We start from the raw sequence: 15,839 nt of genomic DNA, 5'->3' as shown, positions 1-15,839 counted from the left end.
TATCTACCAAGTCTCAGCGCTAACATTCCACTTTACTTCAAGCTCCTAGCCAGCCTACTTCTCCCAAAATTCAGAGACGACCTGTGGATTATCGGTTGCTGGATCGAGATTTCCTTAAATCGAATCGCGTCTGCTGTTCGTAGCCTGTTTCTGCATGTTCGTGGAACTATAGATGGGAATCGAGATCTAGAGGTACCAGCGGGTTGGAATGCGATTAGAATGGTGGATTTGGAGAGTGGTGGAAGAGGCATAGCTGGAGGTGATGCGCATGTGGAAGAGAGAGTCGCGAGTTTCGATGGCGAGGAGAGTATTTGATGGAGAGGAGAGAGAATTAATATTTGTGGTATCTTAAGTGCAAATGGTTTGATCGAATGGATGGGTTGATTGGTGAGCTGCCATCTTGGGCTCTGTTTTGTTGGGGATGAAGGTATATTGATGGTATATTTAATCTTCCTTCTTCGCCTGAACGTGGAGTTTCTGTGCATCCCAATCTCTCTTTTGCTTTGAGTAAATAATATATACTCTCTCTTCTCAAAAGATAACTGCAGTAGAAGCTGCCTTGAAGCGTTAACGATAACATAGATCCCATTTGGTTGCTTCGATCAGATCGATTGATTTTTCAAATACCACTCCTTTTCTCTCCATTTCAATCAACTCATACTACACTAGAGAGTAACTGTGGGTTCTTTAAAGTATTTGTTGACTGTTAAAGAAGGTTTCAAGCTATAATTCTAAACTATTCTTTCCAAGAGCTCACTTGCGACCCCTTTTTCTGAATAATCCGAATGAGATCATAGTATACTTCGTAGATACGTTTTAAAGAATAATCTCTAGAACGCAGAGAAATCCCAGTGCCCATCCTTAAGTGTGACTTCTCCATTGAGGATCAATCTTCAGGTGGTATAATTTCATTGTCTAGTTTCTTTTGAATGAGATCAAATACCACGAGGAACGAATATTTATGATATAAGTGCGGTCATGTCCGTACCTTGACTTTGAAGTCATCCCATGAATCTGTACTCCCATTGCTAATTGCCGAATCTACCGTCGATTTTCGCCGTTGCTAACTTCTCTAGTCGACTTTCTTAACACAGGCCTCTCCTTGATTTTCACTCTCGAATCATCTTGTAGTAAGTCTTAATCGATGATCCAATCTTCTGCACCTATCAACCTTTATCTAGTTGCGCTGAATGCTGGTAAGGAACAACGAAAAACTCCAATCGTTGTCAGCCCACTCTCATCTTTTTTTGCCGTAGACTCAATGTTATTGCCATTTTGAGTGTTACAATTTGTGTATCAATTGTGAAACTTGCATGTAGCCATGTTTATCCCTGATATTATGATGCCTGAACTATGTATCTACCTATACTACCTATCTTTCGACACCCAAAGGCAATATTATTATTGAGATATTATCTACGCCGAATCCAATTCCCATATTCAATGTTCAATGAAAACAAGCCCATGAATCAAATACGTGCAAATTCAACTCACATACCTTCTCACAGCCACAATCATACTCTTCTTCCCTACCACTTCTTTTTCTCCCATTTTCCGTCTACTCCTTGGAAATAGCGTCCCCCGCTTATAATTACCTCATGCTTCTCATGCTTTCTATGCTTTTCATGTTTTTCATGCTTCCTATGCTCTCCATGATCCGATCTCGGGGCTACCAACCGTTCAATCTCCGCACTCCTTCTCGTCCTCCCAATATTCACACCATGTGGCTCCCGAAGACTTGTAATTGGAGTAGGGTGCTGAACACGGATTTCCGGAACTAATCTCTCTCTTCTTCGACCTCCAATCGTCTCCATTCGTCCACTTTCACCATTTAACTCCATTCGCTCAACACCTGATATTCCACCGCCGGCACGTTCCTCTTCCGTTTCCTGAATTGTGGCAGGTCGATATATACCCATATCTATTCTTACCGCAAATTCAGGCCTTTGTGACCTGTCACCGAGTAATTCATTTCCACCAGGTGTATGTCTACTCATCCCATCCCTTCGTATCTCTGGACTAACACCCAACAACTCCACTGCATCCGGATAAGAACTCCGGAAAGTAGGAGGGGTAGGACCTGCGATTCTTTCATGTCCATGCAGCATCGTATCTTTAAAAGCATCATGGACTGCACGTTTCTGAACATCGTTCTGATTGTTGTATCCGTTGAGATGGTAATTTTCGGGAGAGACGGGGTAGGGTGGAGGTCTGGGGTTGTTTTCCCATGCGCTGGAGGAGACGGTAGTGCGTCGTGGTGGAGGCATGACTGTTTTCGTACGATGATCTGGAGGAGATTCCATATGGCTGGGCCAGGAATTTTGGGGTTCGTCCCTCATTAAGAATGTAGGTCGAGATGGAATCGGAAACTCAGGAGGTAATGTGGCGGACCTGGATTGTAGACTTGAGTGGTGGTTGAGACTTAGGGGCAGTTTCTGAGGTAACGGGGGAGGTAGTAGTTTGCCTTCTCTTTGACGTGCTTGATAATTCTTGAAGAGTCTCCTATCCTCCTCGTGTTGAAGTCGTCCTCTGGGCGTATCTCCGTAGTAATCTTCATCTGATTCTTCACTTTCCAGAGGGTTGTTGATAAGTTTTCTCGCTCTTCGCTGTCGAAGAACCTCTTCCTCATTATGACGATTGATAATTTCTAGTTCTGCTAGGTGTCTAGAATTGAATTCTTTTGCTTCCTTTATTGCTATTGATGGATGCTTCAAATTGGAATGTGGTACAGGCTTTCTTGCAGGAATGACGCGAGACGAGATAGGTGCTTCATAGTTCGAATGCCGACGAGCGGTCAAATCGTTTTGTGCAGCAGCGTCTCGCACAGGGTCAAACTTTAAATGAGGCGACGGTGGTCGTTGACTGGGATATGGAGGTCCTCGCCGATTGTTACTCTCGTGTGCACTTCTATCTACGTGAGTCGCATATTCAGAGGAATTGGCCGATGTCGATAATTCAGCAGCTTCTCTTGGACTTCCCACATGCGAGTTTCCAGAACTCTTGTAGGGTATTGAATAGTCATCGGGAGCTGACTGTGAAAAAGAACGTTGTTGGACCCATGGTTTTCCGCTTGGCACCAGATTGGTATTTGGGTAATCAGAACTCTTCCGTGTATTTTTCACCTGAGGAGAGTCATGCCTAGGCAGTCGATCCGAGTCTGACGAATGGTCTCCGTCCCTAAGCCATATTGACCTCTGATATCCACCCGTCTTACCATAATCAATCATTGTACCACTTCTAGATGAACCCTCTGGATTTTGTTTTTCAGGAGGGGGACGATGTTTAACTCTCTCGCAGTGTCTTTCTGACCTGACGGTACGATTATTCAGACGTTCCTCTTCACTGTCGCTCTCCAATCCCATGTTACGAGCCATTTGGTGTAACCTCCTGCAAATGGATTGTCAGCGAAGGTATAGATGGGTAGGGAAGAAGCCAACAAAATAGGTCCATCGATTTTTGATTATCCAAATAGAGACAAATGATTTCAAACATAATCAATATGCGTACCTGCTCTCAATCACATCTGGCCCTACGCAAGCTTCTATAGGCTCCTTGAAATATTTTCCTTTCTCCCCTCTGAGCCATCGAAGTCCCGCACCTAGAACATTAGGCATATTTTGATATTGATTGCAGAGCCCAAATAGCTTTAGCTGTGAATGGAAGATTTTGACCGCAAAGCACTGTAAAAGACCGCAAAAGACCGAAAAAATTGCAAAAGATCTCAACGCACTTGAAAAACAACGAAATATGTAGAAGACAGTGTACATTGGAACATCGACAAAGGCCTGGAGACTCCGATGAATATGCTCATTAACGCAGCTTAATGATCAAGATCTAAACAAATTCGGAGTATGGACGGTGGTTAGAGTTCGTAGTAGATTGAGATTCGAAGAATGATGGAAGCATGTTCAATTACCCCTCGATGTCTAAGTTGATATTCACTCAAACCCCGCATTATCATCTTCTTCCAAATGACCACTTCTAGACTCGTTTTGTCGTCACCCATTGGTCACACTCCTCACGTTCATTTCTGCGAAACGCATTGATTTGGATTTATGACACCACGCCCCAATTTCTCCTCAAGGAACAGCTTTTGCTTTCCGTATTCTTCCAACCCAATGGATCCCTAGTACATGAACGATTGCGGTCGATATAGGTTGGCCAAGTCGTAACAGTACGCTATAGGAGAGTGGAAAAAAGTTCTCATCTTCATTTAAACTCACATATAGCATTCATCGTCTCATGTCTTTGGAGACGAACCGATCGGTATTCGATAGAAACCTAGATTCTGCGACATATTAAACTCGATGGGATCTCATCCACTCAAAGGCTTTATACAAGAACGCGTATATGAAGTGAAGAGAAATTGCATCCACAAGAACTTATCATGCTGAGAGACTTTGGAAGATTTTCCTCAGTTATAGCTGTACTGAGACTATTAGCAATTTTCCCCCAAAATAGACAGCTTCTGTACATGAACAAGCATCTTTCTTCCCAAGAGATCGTTTCGAACCTGATTTGGAGCATGACTTCCCTGCATAGTAGAATTTCAAACAACAAAATCATCTGAAAGTCAGTCTCTCGTCAGCTTCTGATGCCCTCATACCTAAATCTCCAATGCCATCTTTTGAACTCAAAGCCCTTACTTCGCGGTTCTCAACTTCCCCTCAGGACTTCCTGATCAAGAACCTGCTATCAAAACATACACACCCTAATATCGAAATCTAGAACGAGGCAAAAAAATCAATAACGATACGAACACAACACCCCATGAAGAGAAACCCAGGACACCCCATCAAACCTCCCATATTTTCAACCTACAAAACAAGACCCCTCCTCATAATCCCGCCCAGCACACTGACCCTCATCTCCTCCCCTCAAACTCACGATCCATTCTCGCCCAGCCCATCACTTATCGTTCGACGTGCAACAAAACACCTTCGACCTTCTCCCCAACTCCCCTATTCCTCCCGATTCCTTATATCTTCTCAAATTTCCCTATCTCTATTCCACTCGCCCGAGAAGTTCTACTCGGTGACACGAATGCGGTTTCATTAGTGTGACTCGGATATCCGCGTCCGCGTCCGTAACCACCCGGAACCTGCAAGCATGCGTTGCGCAATGGTAAACTTGGCGTTGATGTTCCGATTTCTCTTGGCAGCAGGTTAGTGTGGTTGGACTGCATTTTGATTTTGGTGTTGTTGGTAAAACTGATAGATAATAACCTCATATAGATTGTTAAAAACTCAACCCGATGTCCATCTAATTGAACATTAGTTTTACGAATACATGAAATATTACAACACCATCTGATTTTGATGAATTAGATTGAAAATATTTATCCTTTGACGCGAGTCAAACACACAGACGCAATCGGCCTGTCCAGGCGAAGGAAAAAACCACAGCTTGGCGATAAAACCCCCTTGGCACCACGCCATCACCACGCAAAACAAAGAAAAAAACTTAAATCCCAAGAAATCTCGATATGCAACAAAACATCAATTTCCACCCTCTAGTCCTTTTCAGTTCTCGTAAGGCCCCTTGGCTCGTCTTGTTTGCCTGCATCTTCCCGACCAGAAACGTAACTACCAAGAGTCTCCAAGAGATTGCGATATGCAACATTCACATTGAAGATAAGAATCACATTACTTTTTCAATCTTTGAGGCCACCAATGATGGGCTAGTAAAATGTACGTGGTTGAGTGTGAAATGATCATGTGAAATTGGAATTGCTAAGCTACTTGCTCTTGAGCAGAAACGAACGTGCTAAAAGGGGGAAATAAAGTAAAGCAAAATGACCACTCGTTCCGTTCTCCGTGAGTCAATCAAACAGGATTCTCAATTAGAAAGAATCAAATCATTTCAAATAAGAAGGCAACCCGCTACCAAATTTCAAATCCCAAATTTTCTTCGATCCATAAGTAATGAAAGCGAGAACTGCCCACCTGACAAGTACACTCTTGACTCCCTCACCGCCAAGACTTGTCACAATTCCCAGCCAATAACTCAATCCTCTAACCTCATTACCTTGCCTGTCGAAGTTTGGTTTCTGCCTACTGGACTTGAGGAATTGGGCAAGTTTGGCATCGGTATATGGTGGGTAGCGAACATTGAGCATTTTTTCGATCCAGCTAGGAGTCGTGACAACAGAACGGAGATGGGTGAAGGCGAGGAAGGATTGCTCGCCTCGATAACAGCCAGTTCCACTAGTTCCTACTCCTCCGAACGGAAGAGTTTGTATTGAGCCGTGGAAGAAGGCGTCGTTGACAGTAGCACCGCCAGATGTAATGCTGCCAAGCACTGGTTGAGATGTTAGTAAGGTACGTCAAAGGATACTTGAGTTGCGTATAGTAGTTATGAAAAGCTGTCACTTGACGTCGGTTTCCATGAATATTGTCACCGATGGAGATTATCAAAATGAGATTGATTGCAAACACAGAACTATCTGTAAATGACGTCGAATATTATGTCGTTTGTTGTCCAAATCACTGATCCAGAGAAGAAAGCATCGCTTAGGAAACGTATCCTTCTAGATGCACAAATAACGGGCCAAATACAATGTGAAAATTATACATACTCTTGTCAGTTTCTTCCTTTGTTCCAAATGGATAGAATCCCAATGGAGTTGAATGAATATCATGAGCGATATTGATAGCTTCATCAAGACTATCAACTGGTAGGATAGGAATCAATGGACCGAAAGATTCATCCACCAACATCGAATCTTTTGGACTATCAACCAGAACCACCGTCGGCGCGATGAAATTCTCAGCTTCATCTAATTCCCCACCAAGCAGGATCTTTCCTCCTGTGTTATCAAGCATCTTTTTGATTCGTAAAAATTGTCTGTTGTTGACAATTCGGCCATAATCGGGACTTGCTTTGGCGCCATTAGGAAAGAATTCTTTGTAGGCAATTCCGAGTTGCTCGATAAAAGCATCTAAGATTTCCTTTTCCACCATGACATAATTCTGGCCAATGCAAACCTGTCCGGCATTAAGAATCTTACCCCATAATAATCTTCTGGCCGCAAGATTGGGATCCGCATTCTTCGATATGATAGCTGGATTTCTACCACCAAGCTCCAAAGCAACTGGCGTTAAGGTTTCCGCGGCCTTCTTTGCAATAATGGTTCCCACCGTTTCACCTCCGGTATAGAAGATTTTATCCCATTTCTCGTTCAACAAAGCTGTCGTCTCGGGAACAGCTCCATTGACCACTGTATATGCCTCTGGATCGAGACTCTCTTCAACAATCTTCTTCAAAATCATGGCAGTCTTGGGTGACTGCTCAGAGGGCTTCAACACAGCTGTACATCCTGCAGCGATAGCTCCAACAAATGGACCCAAAGCCAATTGAACTGGGAAATTGAATGCACCGATGACCAAAGCCGTGCCCAAAGGTTCCTTTCGAATTCTAGGGCTGAATAAGGTATTTTGAAGAGCCATATCTGGAGCAGCTTCGTCCTTCATCCATTTCTTTAAGTTCTTGCAAACAAATACAATATCATTTTTCATCCATTCTGTTTCCGTAAGAACAGTTTCGAAAGCGGGTTTTCCCAGATCGCTTTTCTCTGCTTCGACAAGTGCATCACTATTATCGACAATGGCCCAATAAAGCTTGCGAAGTTGCTTCAGACGGTATTCAAGTGGTTTCGTTTTTTGTGAGCGAAAGGTAGTTCGTAGGAGCTTAACTGTGGAGGGGATAGATTCGAGTGAGCTAGGCTCGAATGGAGCTATCTTAATTGACGACATTGTTTATTTTATGACCAAGAACCCTATGAGAGTATTTGTATGTGTATGCTCGACGTGATTGGAAAACTGTTGAAAGAATTAAAGTGTTCAATAAGAATCCAGATATTTGATTAATTTCAAAGGTAGGTATGGAGAACAATTATAAAATAGAAGCAAGTTGACCAACTGGCTAATTGTTATAGTTCAAAGCTCTTGGTGTTCCTCTCTATTAGGTATCTAAACCGAGGCAGGTTACCTTATCCGGCCGTAAAGATCAGCGGGGTCGGGGCAATATAATGTCTTACAACTATATTTACAATTTCACATGTGCCTTGCAACTCGGAAAACAGTCTAATTCCGTACATTTCGCATTTTCGAAATTTAGAATTGCTCCGAGTCGGAAATACAAATTGTTCGACCCGATGTACGGACGACGCCTACACTAGGCTATCAAACCGTTGGTATCACTTGCTTTGTCCCCTACATGTCAACCAACTATCGTAGCCCCTCCAATTTAGATGGCTTAATCTGTACATACAATATCTTACATATTTTGCAGTGACTTTTATACTATCCTCTTGACCCCAACCTTCTTGTTCCCAATTATCCTTCCGCCAGCTGCAACAGTTTCAGGAACCGGTTCCTTGGCTATTGGATTAGCCAATCTGTGTCGAATTGTTTCAACTCCATCCACAAGTTGACCAATATGTTCTCGATTCAAGTCTGTCTCCATCATCTTCTGGCGATAGTCTGCCAGTTCTTGCTTTCTCTCTTTTGTTAATCTCCATTCTACAGGAAATCTTGGCTTCACTTTGAAAACGTGATGGCGTGTGTCTAATGGAATATCTTCGAAAGTATCGCCGGTCTGTTTATTTTTATGTTAGTTCATGAGTATCTCAACGACATGATATCACATACCTTTGCTTCTGCCAATAATGAATCAACCATATCACCAAGATATCTCTTGTTTTGGGCCTGTGATGGGTACATTTCACAACTCATTTTAACAATATCCGTTTCTGGGTTAAGTCTTGGCCCAACCAATTTTCTGAGTTTATCCGTTTGGACTTCTGTTAGTCCTGGCATATCTGCAGGACAAAACTCCATGACAACTTTCTTCTCTGCTGGATGTTGTTCGCCCATGTATGAAGTATATCTGAATCGTAAAGGAGTTTCGGCTGAAGGCGGTACAAATGGTTTTGCCAATTCTATATATCACTAGTTAGAAAAAAAGCCATGTTCTGGGTTTGTCCATTCATGTAAATGTGAAATGAACTCACTGCTCAACATTGGCATTTCCCAAGCTGCCAACCTGTTATAATGTCTTATTTCTCGAACCTGCTCCAATTCCATATGCGCTAAAGTCGTGATATCATCGTGGTCATCCTCTCTGTCGTCCTCATCAAACGGTTCTGGATCTCCCATATTTAGAAAAGTTGGCTTCAACTTCTTCTTCACACCTTCGTCAAATCCATATGATGGTAGATTATTTGCATGTCGAGCACCCGCATTCTCGAACAACTCGTCAATCTCTTCCATGAATTCATCCTCGTCTGGTTCGGTTTCCTGGAGTTCCTTAAATTTTGGATCGATTTTATATTGCCTTGATGTGATTGAAAATGACCTCCTTTGGGCGATTGGCTTGTTGGTGTATCTGGAGGGAATACTTCTACATGAGCAGCATCGCGCTGTCATACGCAGACTTTGTAGGGCCGTGGCCATTGTGGTGGTAATGGCTGATTCTTCTGAATGTTCAATCTCCAGATGGAAATCGTTCCGAAATAAACAATTTGGCCCTAACCTATCATAGATTAGTGGATTAACATCCCACCTAAATCGTACTTCGGAAAATCTCCAAGCTCCGAAGCAGATCAATCAATTAATCCGTGAGTTACGATCATTTAAACAGAGATGTCCAAGATCCAACAATCTACTTTTAACAGTACTGGTAGAAATCCAGACTTGACAGGGAGCTTAATCGTTATCTAATTATTATTCCCATCATCCAGTCATGGGGCTGACTCCAGAAGGCGCACCGCCAAAGGTCGCTTTTGTTACAGTCGGCGCGACTGCAACTTTCAAAGAGCTCATCGAGGAAGTGTTCGCATCACATACTTTACAGGTACTAGTCCAGGAAGGATATACGAAACTAAGGGTACAAGCTGGGCCCGATGCCGAATACTGGAAAAACAACATACCAGCGGAGAAGGGATCTGGACTCGAGATCGAAGTGTTCGATTTTGACCGTAACGGTCTAGGGCACGAAATGCGACAATGTAAAAAGGGAGGATTTCATGGCACGGGGGAGAGTTTAGAAGGTGTAGTGATTTCACACGCTGGTTAGTAGACTCTCGAACCACTACGTTACATTGAGAAAGTGACTGATGTTGAGATGCTATAGGTTCGGGAACAATTCTGGATGCACTCCGAATCGACGTACCCCTCATTGTAGTGCCCAATACTTCACTCCTCGATAATCATCAGGTAGAGTTGGCAGATGAGCTGGAAAGACAAGGCTACGTCACCAAAGCATCGGGACCCAGGTAGGTAGATTTGGATTGTGAGAACAACGGACTAATACAGTTGAATTTAGGGGCTTAGAAGATGCCATTCGCAAAGTAGAGAGAAGGAAGAATGGCAAGCCGGGCGGTTCGAAAGATTTGCAGGGACGTAAGAATTGGAGGGGACGCGAAAATCCTAGTATTGCACCAGTACTCGACGAAGCTGCCAATTATGAAGAAGAGGTTAGAAGTGTATTGGACTAGTTTTAGAGGAAGTCTCAAGTAAATTTTGATGAATTTATGATGGTGAGCGGAGTTATTGGGAGGGGCCCGGTTTATTTTGGCCATTGTAGTTGGATTGGATTGCAAGATACCCTCAATTTCATATGATTGTTTTGTGAATTTAACATAATAAGAAATCTGTCAAAGAAGATCTCGGAATGTCAGACCTTGAAGCTCGGAAGAAGCTTGGGATTTCGGACTCATCTTGCATTGAAATCGTCATAATACATGTGGGAAGTGATCTTGTAGTTGTCGTACAACATTCGATTTATTGCGATCCGATTGCCTGAGAATAAATGTAGTCGTCATAACATAAATTACGCTGTTTCTCCAAACGGGTAAATATGAGGTTATCCCAGCATTGTACATCGTGCATGCATAAAATTGATGGGCACGTTGATCAGGTGGATGAATCCTTGGCATGATACGCGAATTTCTTCAACAACTCTCCTATCAGTTACACCATGTTTCTTACGAATAGGCTCAAAGCATACTTACAACAATCTCTTCGTTACACGTAATCCTCCCTCGGGTAACATGAATATTGGCAACACTGATAGACCTTGGAGATAACTTTGGAGTGAATGACCTCTTCATCGGGAGCCCAGTGAGTAGTTTGCGATTTGGTACTCTGCGTAGTTTCGTCGATTCTTCCAAGAGCTCTTTCTAATCAAAATCAAAGCTTGTGATACCAACAACCCGACTCAAGGATGCCAAGTCCTGCAGGCGATTACTCTCCACGTTTTCTAAGCAGCGTAATCAGATTGCTTCTCTTTGTGCTTTCGTACCTGCACTGATCCTGGTCGTTGTGTTCGCGGGGTACTCATTACGAAGCTGTTACCATTGTAGGAAGGTATTGAGGTCAGCAAGGCATACTGCATCTCGCATATATCGTATACAGTGTATACACAACATTTCTTCTTCATCCCGAAATTAACGGAATATCCCCGAGTGATGATCTTCATCGTTTTTATCTTCATGCTTCAAGTGTCATGAATTTTGCTGATCGGCACTGCGGTAGCCCGGCACTGAAAGCTTAACTTTCTTAGTCCTAGTAACCCTGTGGTATTCGTGGGGAACAGTCGAGCAAGCGTTCTTCTAGTCCGGTGTTTGGACAGGAAACTAGATATATGTGATCATGATTCATTACTATTAGAACTAAGAGATTAACCAGCAATCTACAGCGTCCAGTGGCGGTTCGGCAGATGAACTTTCTGAAGATTTTCCAATTCCTTGGGGATTTCACGTGAAAACTTCTCGAGATTTATCGTTTATGTACTGTCATGCTTTCTTGGTGCTGCGAAGGTAACCGGCGTAGTTTAACGACTAACACACTAAAGACGGGTAAATATGTCTACGCCTCAACGCCATTGATTGATTAGTCAATCTTCATGTGAACTTGGAGTGCATACAAAATGCTTCTCTGCAGGTCTCTTCATCGGGATTTCGGAAGTTGACTGGTGTAGATGCTACCGTCCCCATGCATCTTGTGAACTAGCTACCTATAATGTTGCTGACAATTTGGCCATGGCTCATGCTGGTAGATATTTGTAGTATCTTTATATGACGAAGTCGATCTCACTATTATTTCCAATAAATATATAAGTACAGAATTTCTTCTTTTGCACTCTAAGTCTGAGCACACAGAGGATAATAAAACATCCGTTCACAATGCATTCAATAACTCGCCTGCTCAGTTCATTTGTGGCAGCTGGACTTCCTCCAGTAGTCTTTTCAGCTCCTGCACCTAAACCTCAGATGAGCTATGGCGAACAGTCAGTAGCTGTCGGTGGTGTATCAGCACCAGTACCTACAGTTACTGCCGCCACAGGATCACTTTATGGCGATAAATCATTACTAGGGGAAGCTGCAAAGCCATCTCCCGTGTCTGGAGGAGATTCTGCCATTGTTTCGAATGCACCAATGGTCAATGGACAGGAAGCAGATGCAGACCTAGGTTTATATTTGGATTTCAGTAGCGTTCCGAATGCACAACCTATTCGAGGCTCAACAGGCCAAACAGACCCTGGGCCACGTGAGTTAAAAGAAGCATCATGAGATTAATGTGAATCTAACATCATCGTAGAAACATACGAATACCAGAAGCTGAATCCTGATCTTTTTGCCCCGCCAGGAACAGACAGTGGCGATGTACCACAAGCACAATGGCCAATGAGTTTATCTCGTAATAGATTGGGCAGTGGGAAGAAATCAGGATGGGCAAGACAGCAAAATACTGGTCAACTCCCTTCCGCGACTGAAATGGCTGGTGTTGATATGCGTCTCGCACCAGGGGCATACCGAGAGCTGCATTGGCATACAGCAAATGAGTGGTCGTTGGTGCTGAAAGGAAGCGTAAGATTATCTGCTGTCAATGAGAAGGGTGAAAGTTTCATCGACGATATCAGCGCAGGGGACGTATGGTTTTTTCCAGCCGGGGTTCCACATTCCATTCAAGCGCTGGATGAGGGTTGTGAATTCCTGTTGATTTTCGACGAGGGAGACTTTTCGGAAGATGGCACTTGTAAGTATAATCATTTCTTCCCCAGGCTACATTCTTCGATGCTCGAGCCGATCTGGAGGGGCTTAAAGTTGCATCTAAAACCGTTTCAAGTCTCTAGATCACCTTAGCACTTATAAAATAGTAATAACTAACCCTCATTCTAGTCCTCGTCTCCGAAATGTTTCTCCGCAACCCCAAATCTGTGCTTTCCAAAAACTTCCAAACCCCGGTCTCCTCCTTTGACAATCTCCCTTCAGATCAACTATACATCTTCAACGGCACTCCCGCTCCCGCCAACATCTCCGCCCAAAACCAAACCAGCGCCGCCGGTCCCCTCCCCCAAAAAGACTCTTACACCTACCACTTCTCACAACAAGCCCCTTATACCGTCCCCGGCGGTTCCGTAAAAATAATCGACACAACCACCTTCCCCATCGCCTCCAACTTCGCCGCCGCCCTCGTCACCATCCAACCCGGCGCCATGCGCGAAATGCACTGGCATCTCACATCCGACGAGTGGAATTATTTCCTCTCCGGCTCCGCACGCATCACCATCTATGCCGCACCCAGCAGTTCCCGAACCTTCGACTATACAGCTGGAGATGTGGGATATATCCCCGCGAGTAATAGCCACTATATTGAAAACACGGGAACGGAGGATGTGGTTTTTTTAGAAGTGTTGCAGCAACCTGTCTTTAGCGATATTAGTGTAGCACAATGGTTAGCGTTGACGCCGAAACAGGTGGTAATGGATACGTTGGGGTTGAGTGAGGAGGTTGTGGAGGCGATACCGAAGGAAAAGACTCTGATTAAGACGGGAAATGCGAATTTGACTGCGTTGGCTGCGGATGAGAAGGGGAGTGGGGCTTATGAGTAAAGGTGGAGATTAGGAACGGAGTGAGGAATGGTGATGTATTTAGGGGATGGAATTTTTAGTATAAGGGATGGGTCGATGCCGAGTAGATCTTCGAGTTTTGGAAGTTTTTATTTTACGTTCTAGGATACCTTAGCACATGTCGCATACATATATATGTATATGAATTTGAGAAAGCAAAAATCCTTTCGAATTGACTCACTTGCATGTTTGAACAAAAGCAAGAGACGAATGTAATTCTTTTATGCGTATTTCGAGTGGAATGACCAGTCTAAGTCTACCATACTAATATTTATGTACAATCCCACTCCTATTCTAACGCCCGATAATGGCTTTGAAGCAATATCATCTACCGTTCCACCCTCCCCACAAACCCCCCCTTCAACACTTCCACCAACTCATCCAACCTCTTCACCACCAAATCCGTACACTCGTGTTCCCACAACTCCTCATTAACACTATTCCCCAACAAAACCGTTGCCGCGCCCGCTGCAAACCCAGCTTTCATATCATCGATCGAATCGCCCACCATAATTGTGTCTTGAGGGTCCACATTCCATTCTTTTGCGATGTGGAGGATTCCAGCGGGATGAGGCTTTGGAGGTCGGAATTCACGAGTGATGATGGGGGAGAAGGGGGTTTGGGGGAGGTGGGTTGTGAGGAGGTGGTGGACGGGGGGTGGATGGTTGCGGGTGAGGATTGCGAGGGGGAGGGTGGAAGTGAGGGTGGAGAGGTAGGTGAAGAGGGTTTGGAGGCCTGGGTTTGGGGGGCTGGTTAGTACTTCGGGATATTGTGGAGGGGAGGAGAGCAGAGGGGTGAGAAGTACCGGGTTGAGGAACTTGGGTTAGCATTGCGTCCCGTTCTATGGCTCGGATTTTTTCGTGTGCCGCTTCCTGTTCGGATACAGGGAGAGAATAGATGTGGTCGAGGATATCGATAGACTTGTCTATTCCTAGAGCATTACGCATTTGGCCGAACCTATGGCAGGATTAGGAAAGAAACAAGGATTGAGGGATACTTTAGCCCCTAGTATAGTGAAATACAAAAGATGCTTTGTCGTGTGGTACATACATATAGGTCTGAGGCTCACTGTTGAAAAAGTTAGCACGTAACATTTGAGGAAGATGAACAGTTTGATGGATGAGTATGAATATCCGAGAAGCATGTGAGTGAGATTTTCATCCAGAAGAGAACAACCATATTCTAGATTTTGATATTGTCCATTACCAAGAATCATCACGAGTGACTACTCATAGTTGAAATCGCATTTTTGCAACAAATTACTGAAAGTATCAAGTCTTGTGACCCAGCAAACTGGCTTTTTACTTTTCAATCTTCTATGCAACAGTCTTTCGAACTGTAGCCACCAACACCAACCAGAGAACCCCTGACAATCCTCTACAGACGCAAAAACAAAAGGAATGGTCATCTCCTATCCAATTTCGCTCATTTTGAAACTTCAAACAAGATCAAAAACTTGATTTCCGCCATCTCTCCCCATCCTCAAGAAGTAGTCTTTCAACTAGAAATTCCCTCTACCCTCGGACCTCAAATATCAAACAAAAAGCCTCCTGTAAGGAAAAAGCAAACAAAAAACTCACCACAAAGTCCCATCCATATCAAAAATGATTCCCTTCAACTTCCTTCCACTCTCCCCCCCCTCCCTACTCTTCCCCTCATCCCCCAAAGGAGCAAACCTTCTCACTCTCTGTCCTTCTCCTCCCCCTCCTCCAACTACATCTGAAACCCGTGTCGTCATACCGAAAGATCTCTTAGTATCCAGCCTCGCACCTATGCTCAAAAAACTTTTACCCCGCGTCTCCGTTCCAAGATTCCTCACAGAACAAACTCTTCTTGCAACAGCAAATTTAGGCGCTATTTTAACTAATGATGAGAGATGCTTGGAGTAAATACTCATCGTGTGTAAGCTCTTATACCGAAAATCC

At 43.8% G+C, this 15,839-nt stretch overlaps 6 protein-coding genes across 6 annotated transcripts; 2 read left to right on the top strand and 4 right to left on the bottom strand.

The window, feature by feature from the left end:
- Window positions 1-1,529: 1,529 nt before the first annotated feature.
- Window positions 1,530-3,614, bottom strand: EAE97_009252 (uncharacterized protein; the record flags this gene model as incomplete). Its single annotated transcript, XM_038879767.1, has 2 exons — window positions 1,530-3,387; window positions 3,508-3,614. 2 exons carry the CDS (start codon window positions 3,612-3,614, stop codon window positions 1,530-1,532), a joined length of 1,965 nt encoding a protein of 654 aa, XP_038729323.1.
- A 2,243-nt stretch (window positions 3,615-5,857) lies between these two features.
- EAE97_009251 (uncharacterized protein) lies at window positions 5,858-7,754 on the bottom strand (the record flags this gene model as incomplete). The annotated part of the gene is made up of 2 exons (XM_038879766.1): window positions 5,858-6,300; window positions 6,578-7,754. 2 exons carry the CDS (start codon window positions 7,752-7,754, stop codon window positions 5,858-5,860), a joined length of 1,620 nt encoding a protein of 539 aa, XP_038729322.1.
- A 544-nt stretch (window positions 7,755-8,298) lies between these two features.
- EAE97_009250 (uncharacterized protein) lies at window positions 8,299-9,455 on the bottom strand (the record flags this gene model as incomplete). The annotated part of the gene is made up of 3 exons (XM_038879765.1): window positions 8,299-8,598; window positions 8,652-8,941; window positions 9,014-9,455. 3 exons carry the CDS (start codon window positions 9,453-9,455, stop codon window positions 8,299-8,301), a joined length of 1,032 nt encoding a protein of 343 aa, XP_038729321.1.
- Window positions 9,456-9,539: 84 nt separating this feature from the next.
- EAE97_009249 (uncharacterized protein) lies at window positions 9,540-10,683 on the top strand. The gene is made up of 3 exons (XM_038879764.1): window positions 9,540-10,072; window positions 10,135-10,276; window positions 10,327-10,683. The coding sequence occupies exons 1-3, from the start codon at window positions 9,745-9,747 to the stop codon at window positions 10,496-10,498; spliced, it is 642 nt and encodes a 213-aa protein (XP_038729320.1). The 5' UTR covers window positions 9,540-9,744; the 3' UTR covers window positions 10,499-10,683.
- Window positions 10,684-12,187: 1,504 nt separating this feature from the next.
- Window positions 12,188-13,896, top strand: EAE97_009248 (uncharacterized protein; the record flags this gene model as incomplete). The annotated part of the gene is made up of 3 exons (XM_038879763.1): window positions 12,188-12,551; window positions 12,603-13,040; window positions 13,184-13,896. The coding sequence occupies 3 exons, from the start codon at window positions 12,188-12,190 to the stop codon at window positions 13,894-13,896; spliced, it is 1,515 nt and encodes a 504-aa protein (XP_038729319.1).
- A 239-nt stretch (window positions 13,897-14,135) lies between these two features.
- EAE97_009247 (uncharacterized protein) lies at window positions 14,136-15,811 on the bottom strand (the record flags this gene model as incomplete). Its single annotated transcript, XM_038879762.1, has 4 exons — window positions 14,136-14,649; window positions 14,720-14,871; window positions 14,965-14,982; window positions 15,495-15,811. The coding sequence occupies 4 exons, from the start codon at window positions 15,809-15,811 to the stop codon at window positions 14,243-14,245; spliced, it is 894 nt and encodes a 297-aa protein (XP_038729318.1). The 3' UTR covers window positions 14,136-14,242.
- Window positions 15,812-15,839: the final 28 nt, after the last annotated feature.

Source organism: Botrytis byssoidea (assembly GCF_014898295.1).
Source record: "Botrytis byssoidea strain MUCL 94 chromosome Unknown BBYS_021, whole genome shotgun sequence".
NCBI classification, from domain to species: Eukaryota; Fungi; Ascomycota; class Leotiomycetes; order Helotiales; family Sclerotiniaceae; genus Botrytis; species Botrytis byssoidea.
The sequence above is the reverse complement of the archived record's forward strand: the minus strand, read 5'-3'. Positions and strand labels throughout refer to the sequence as shown.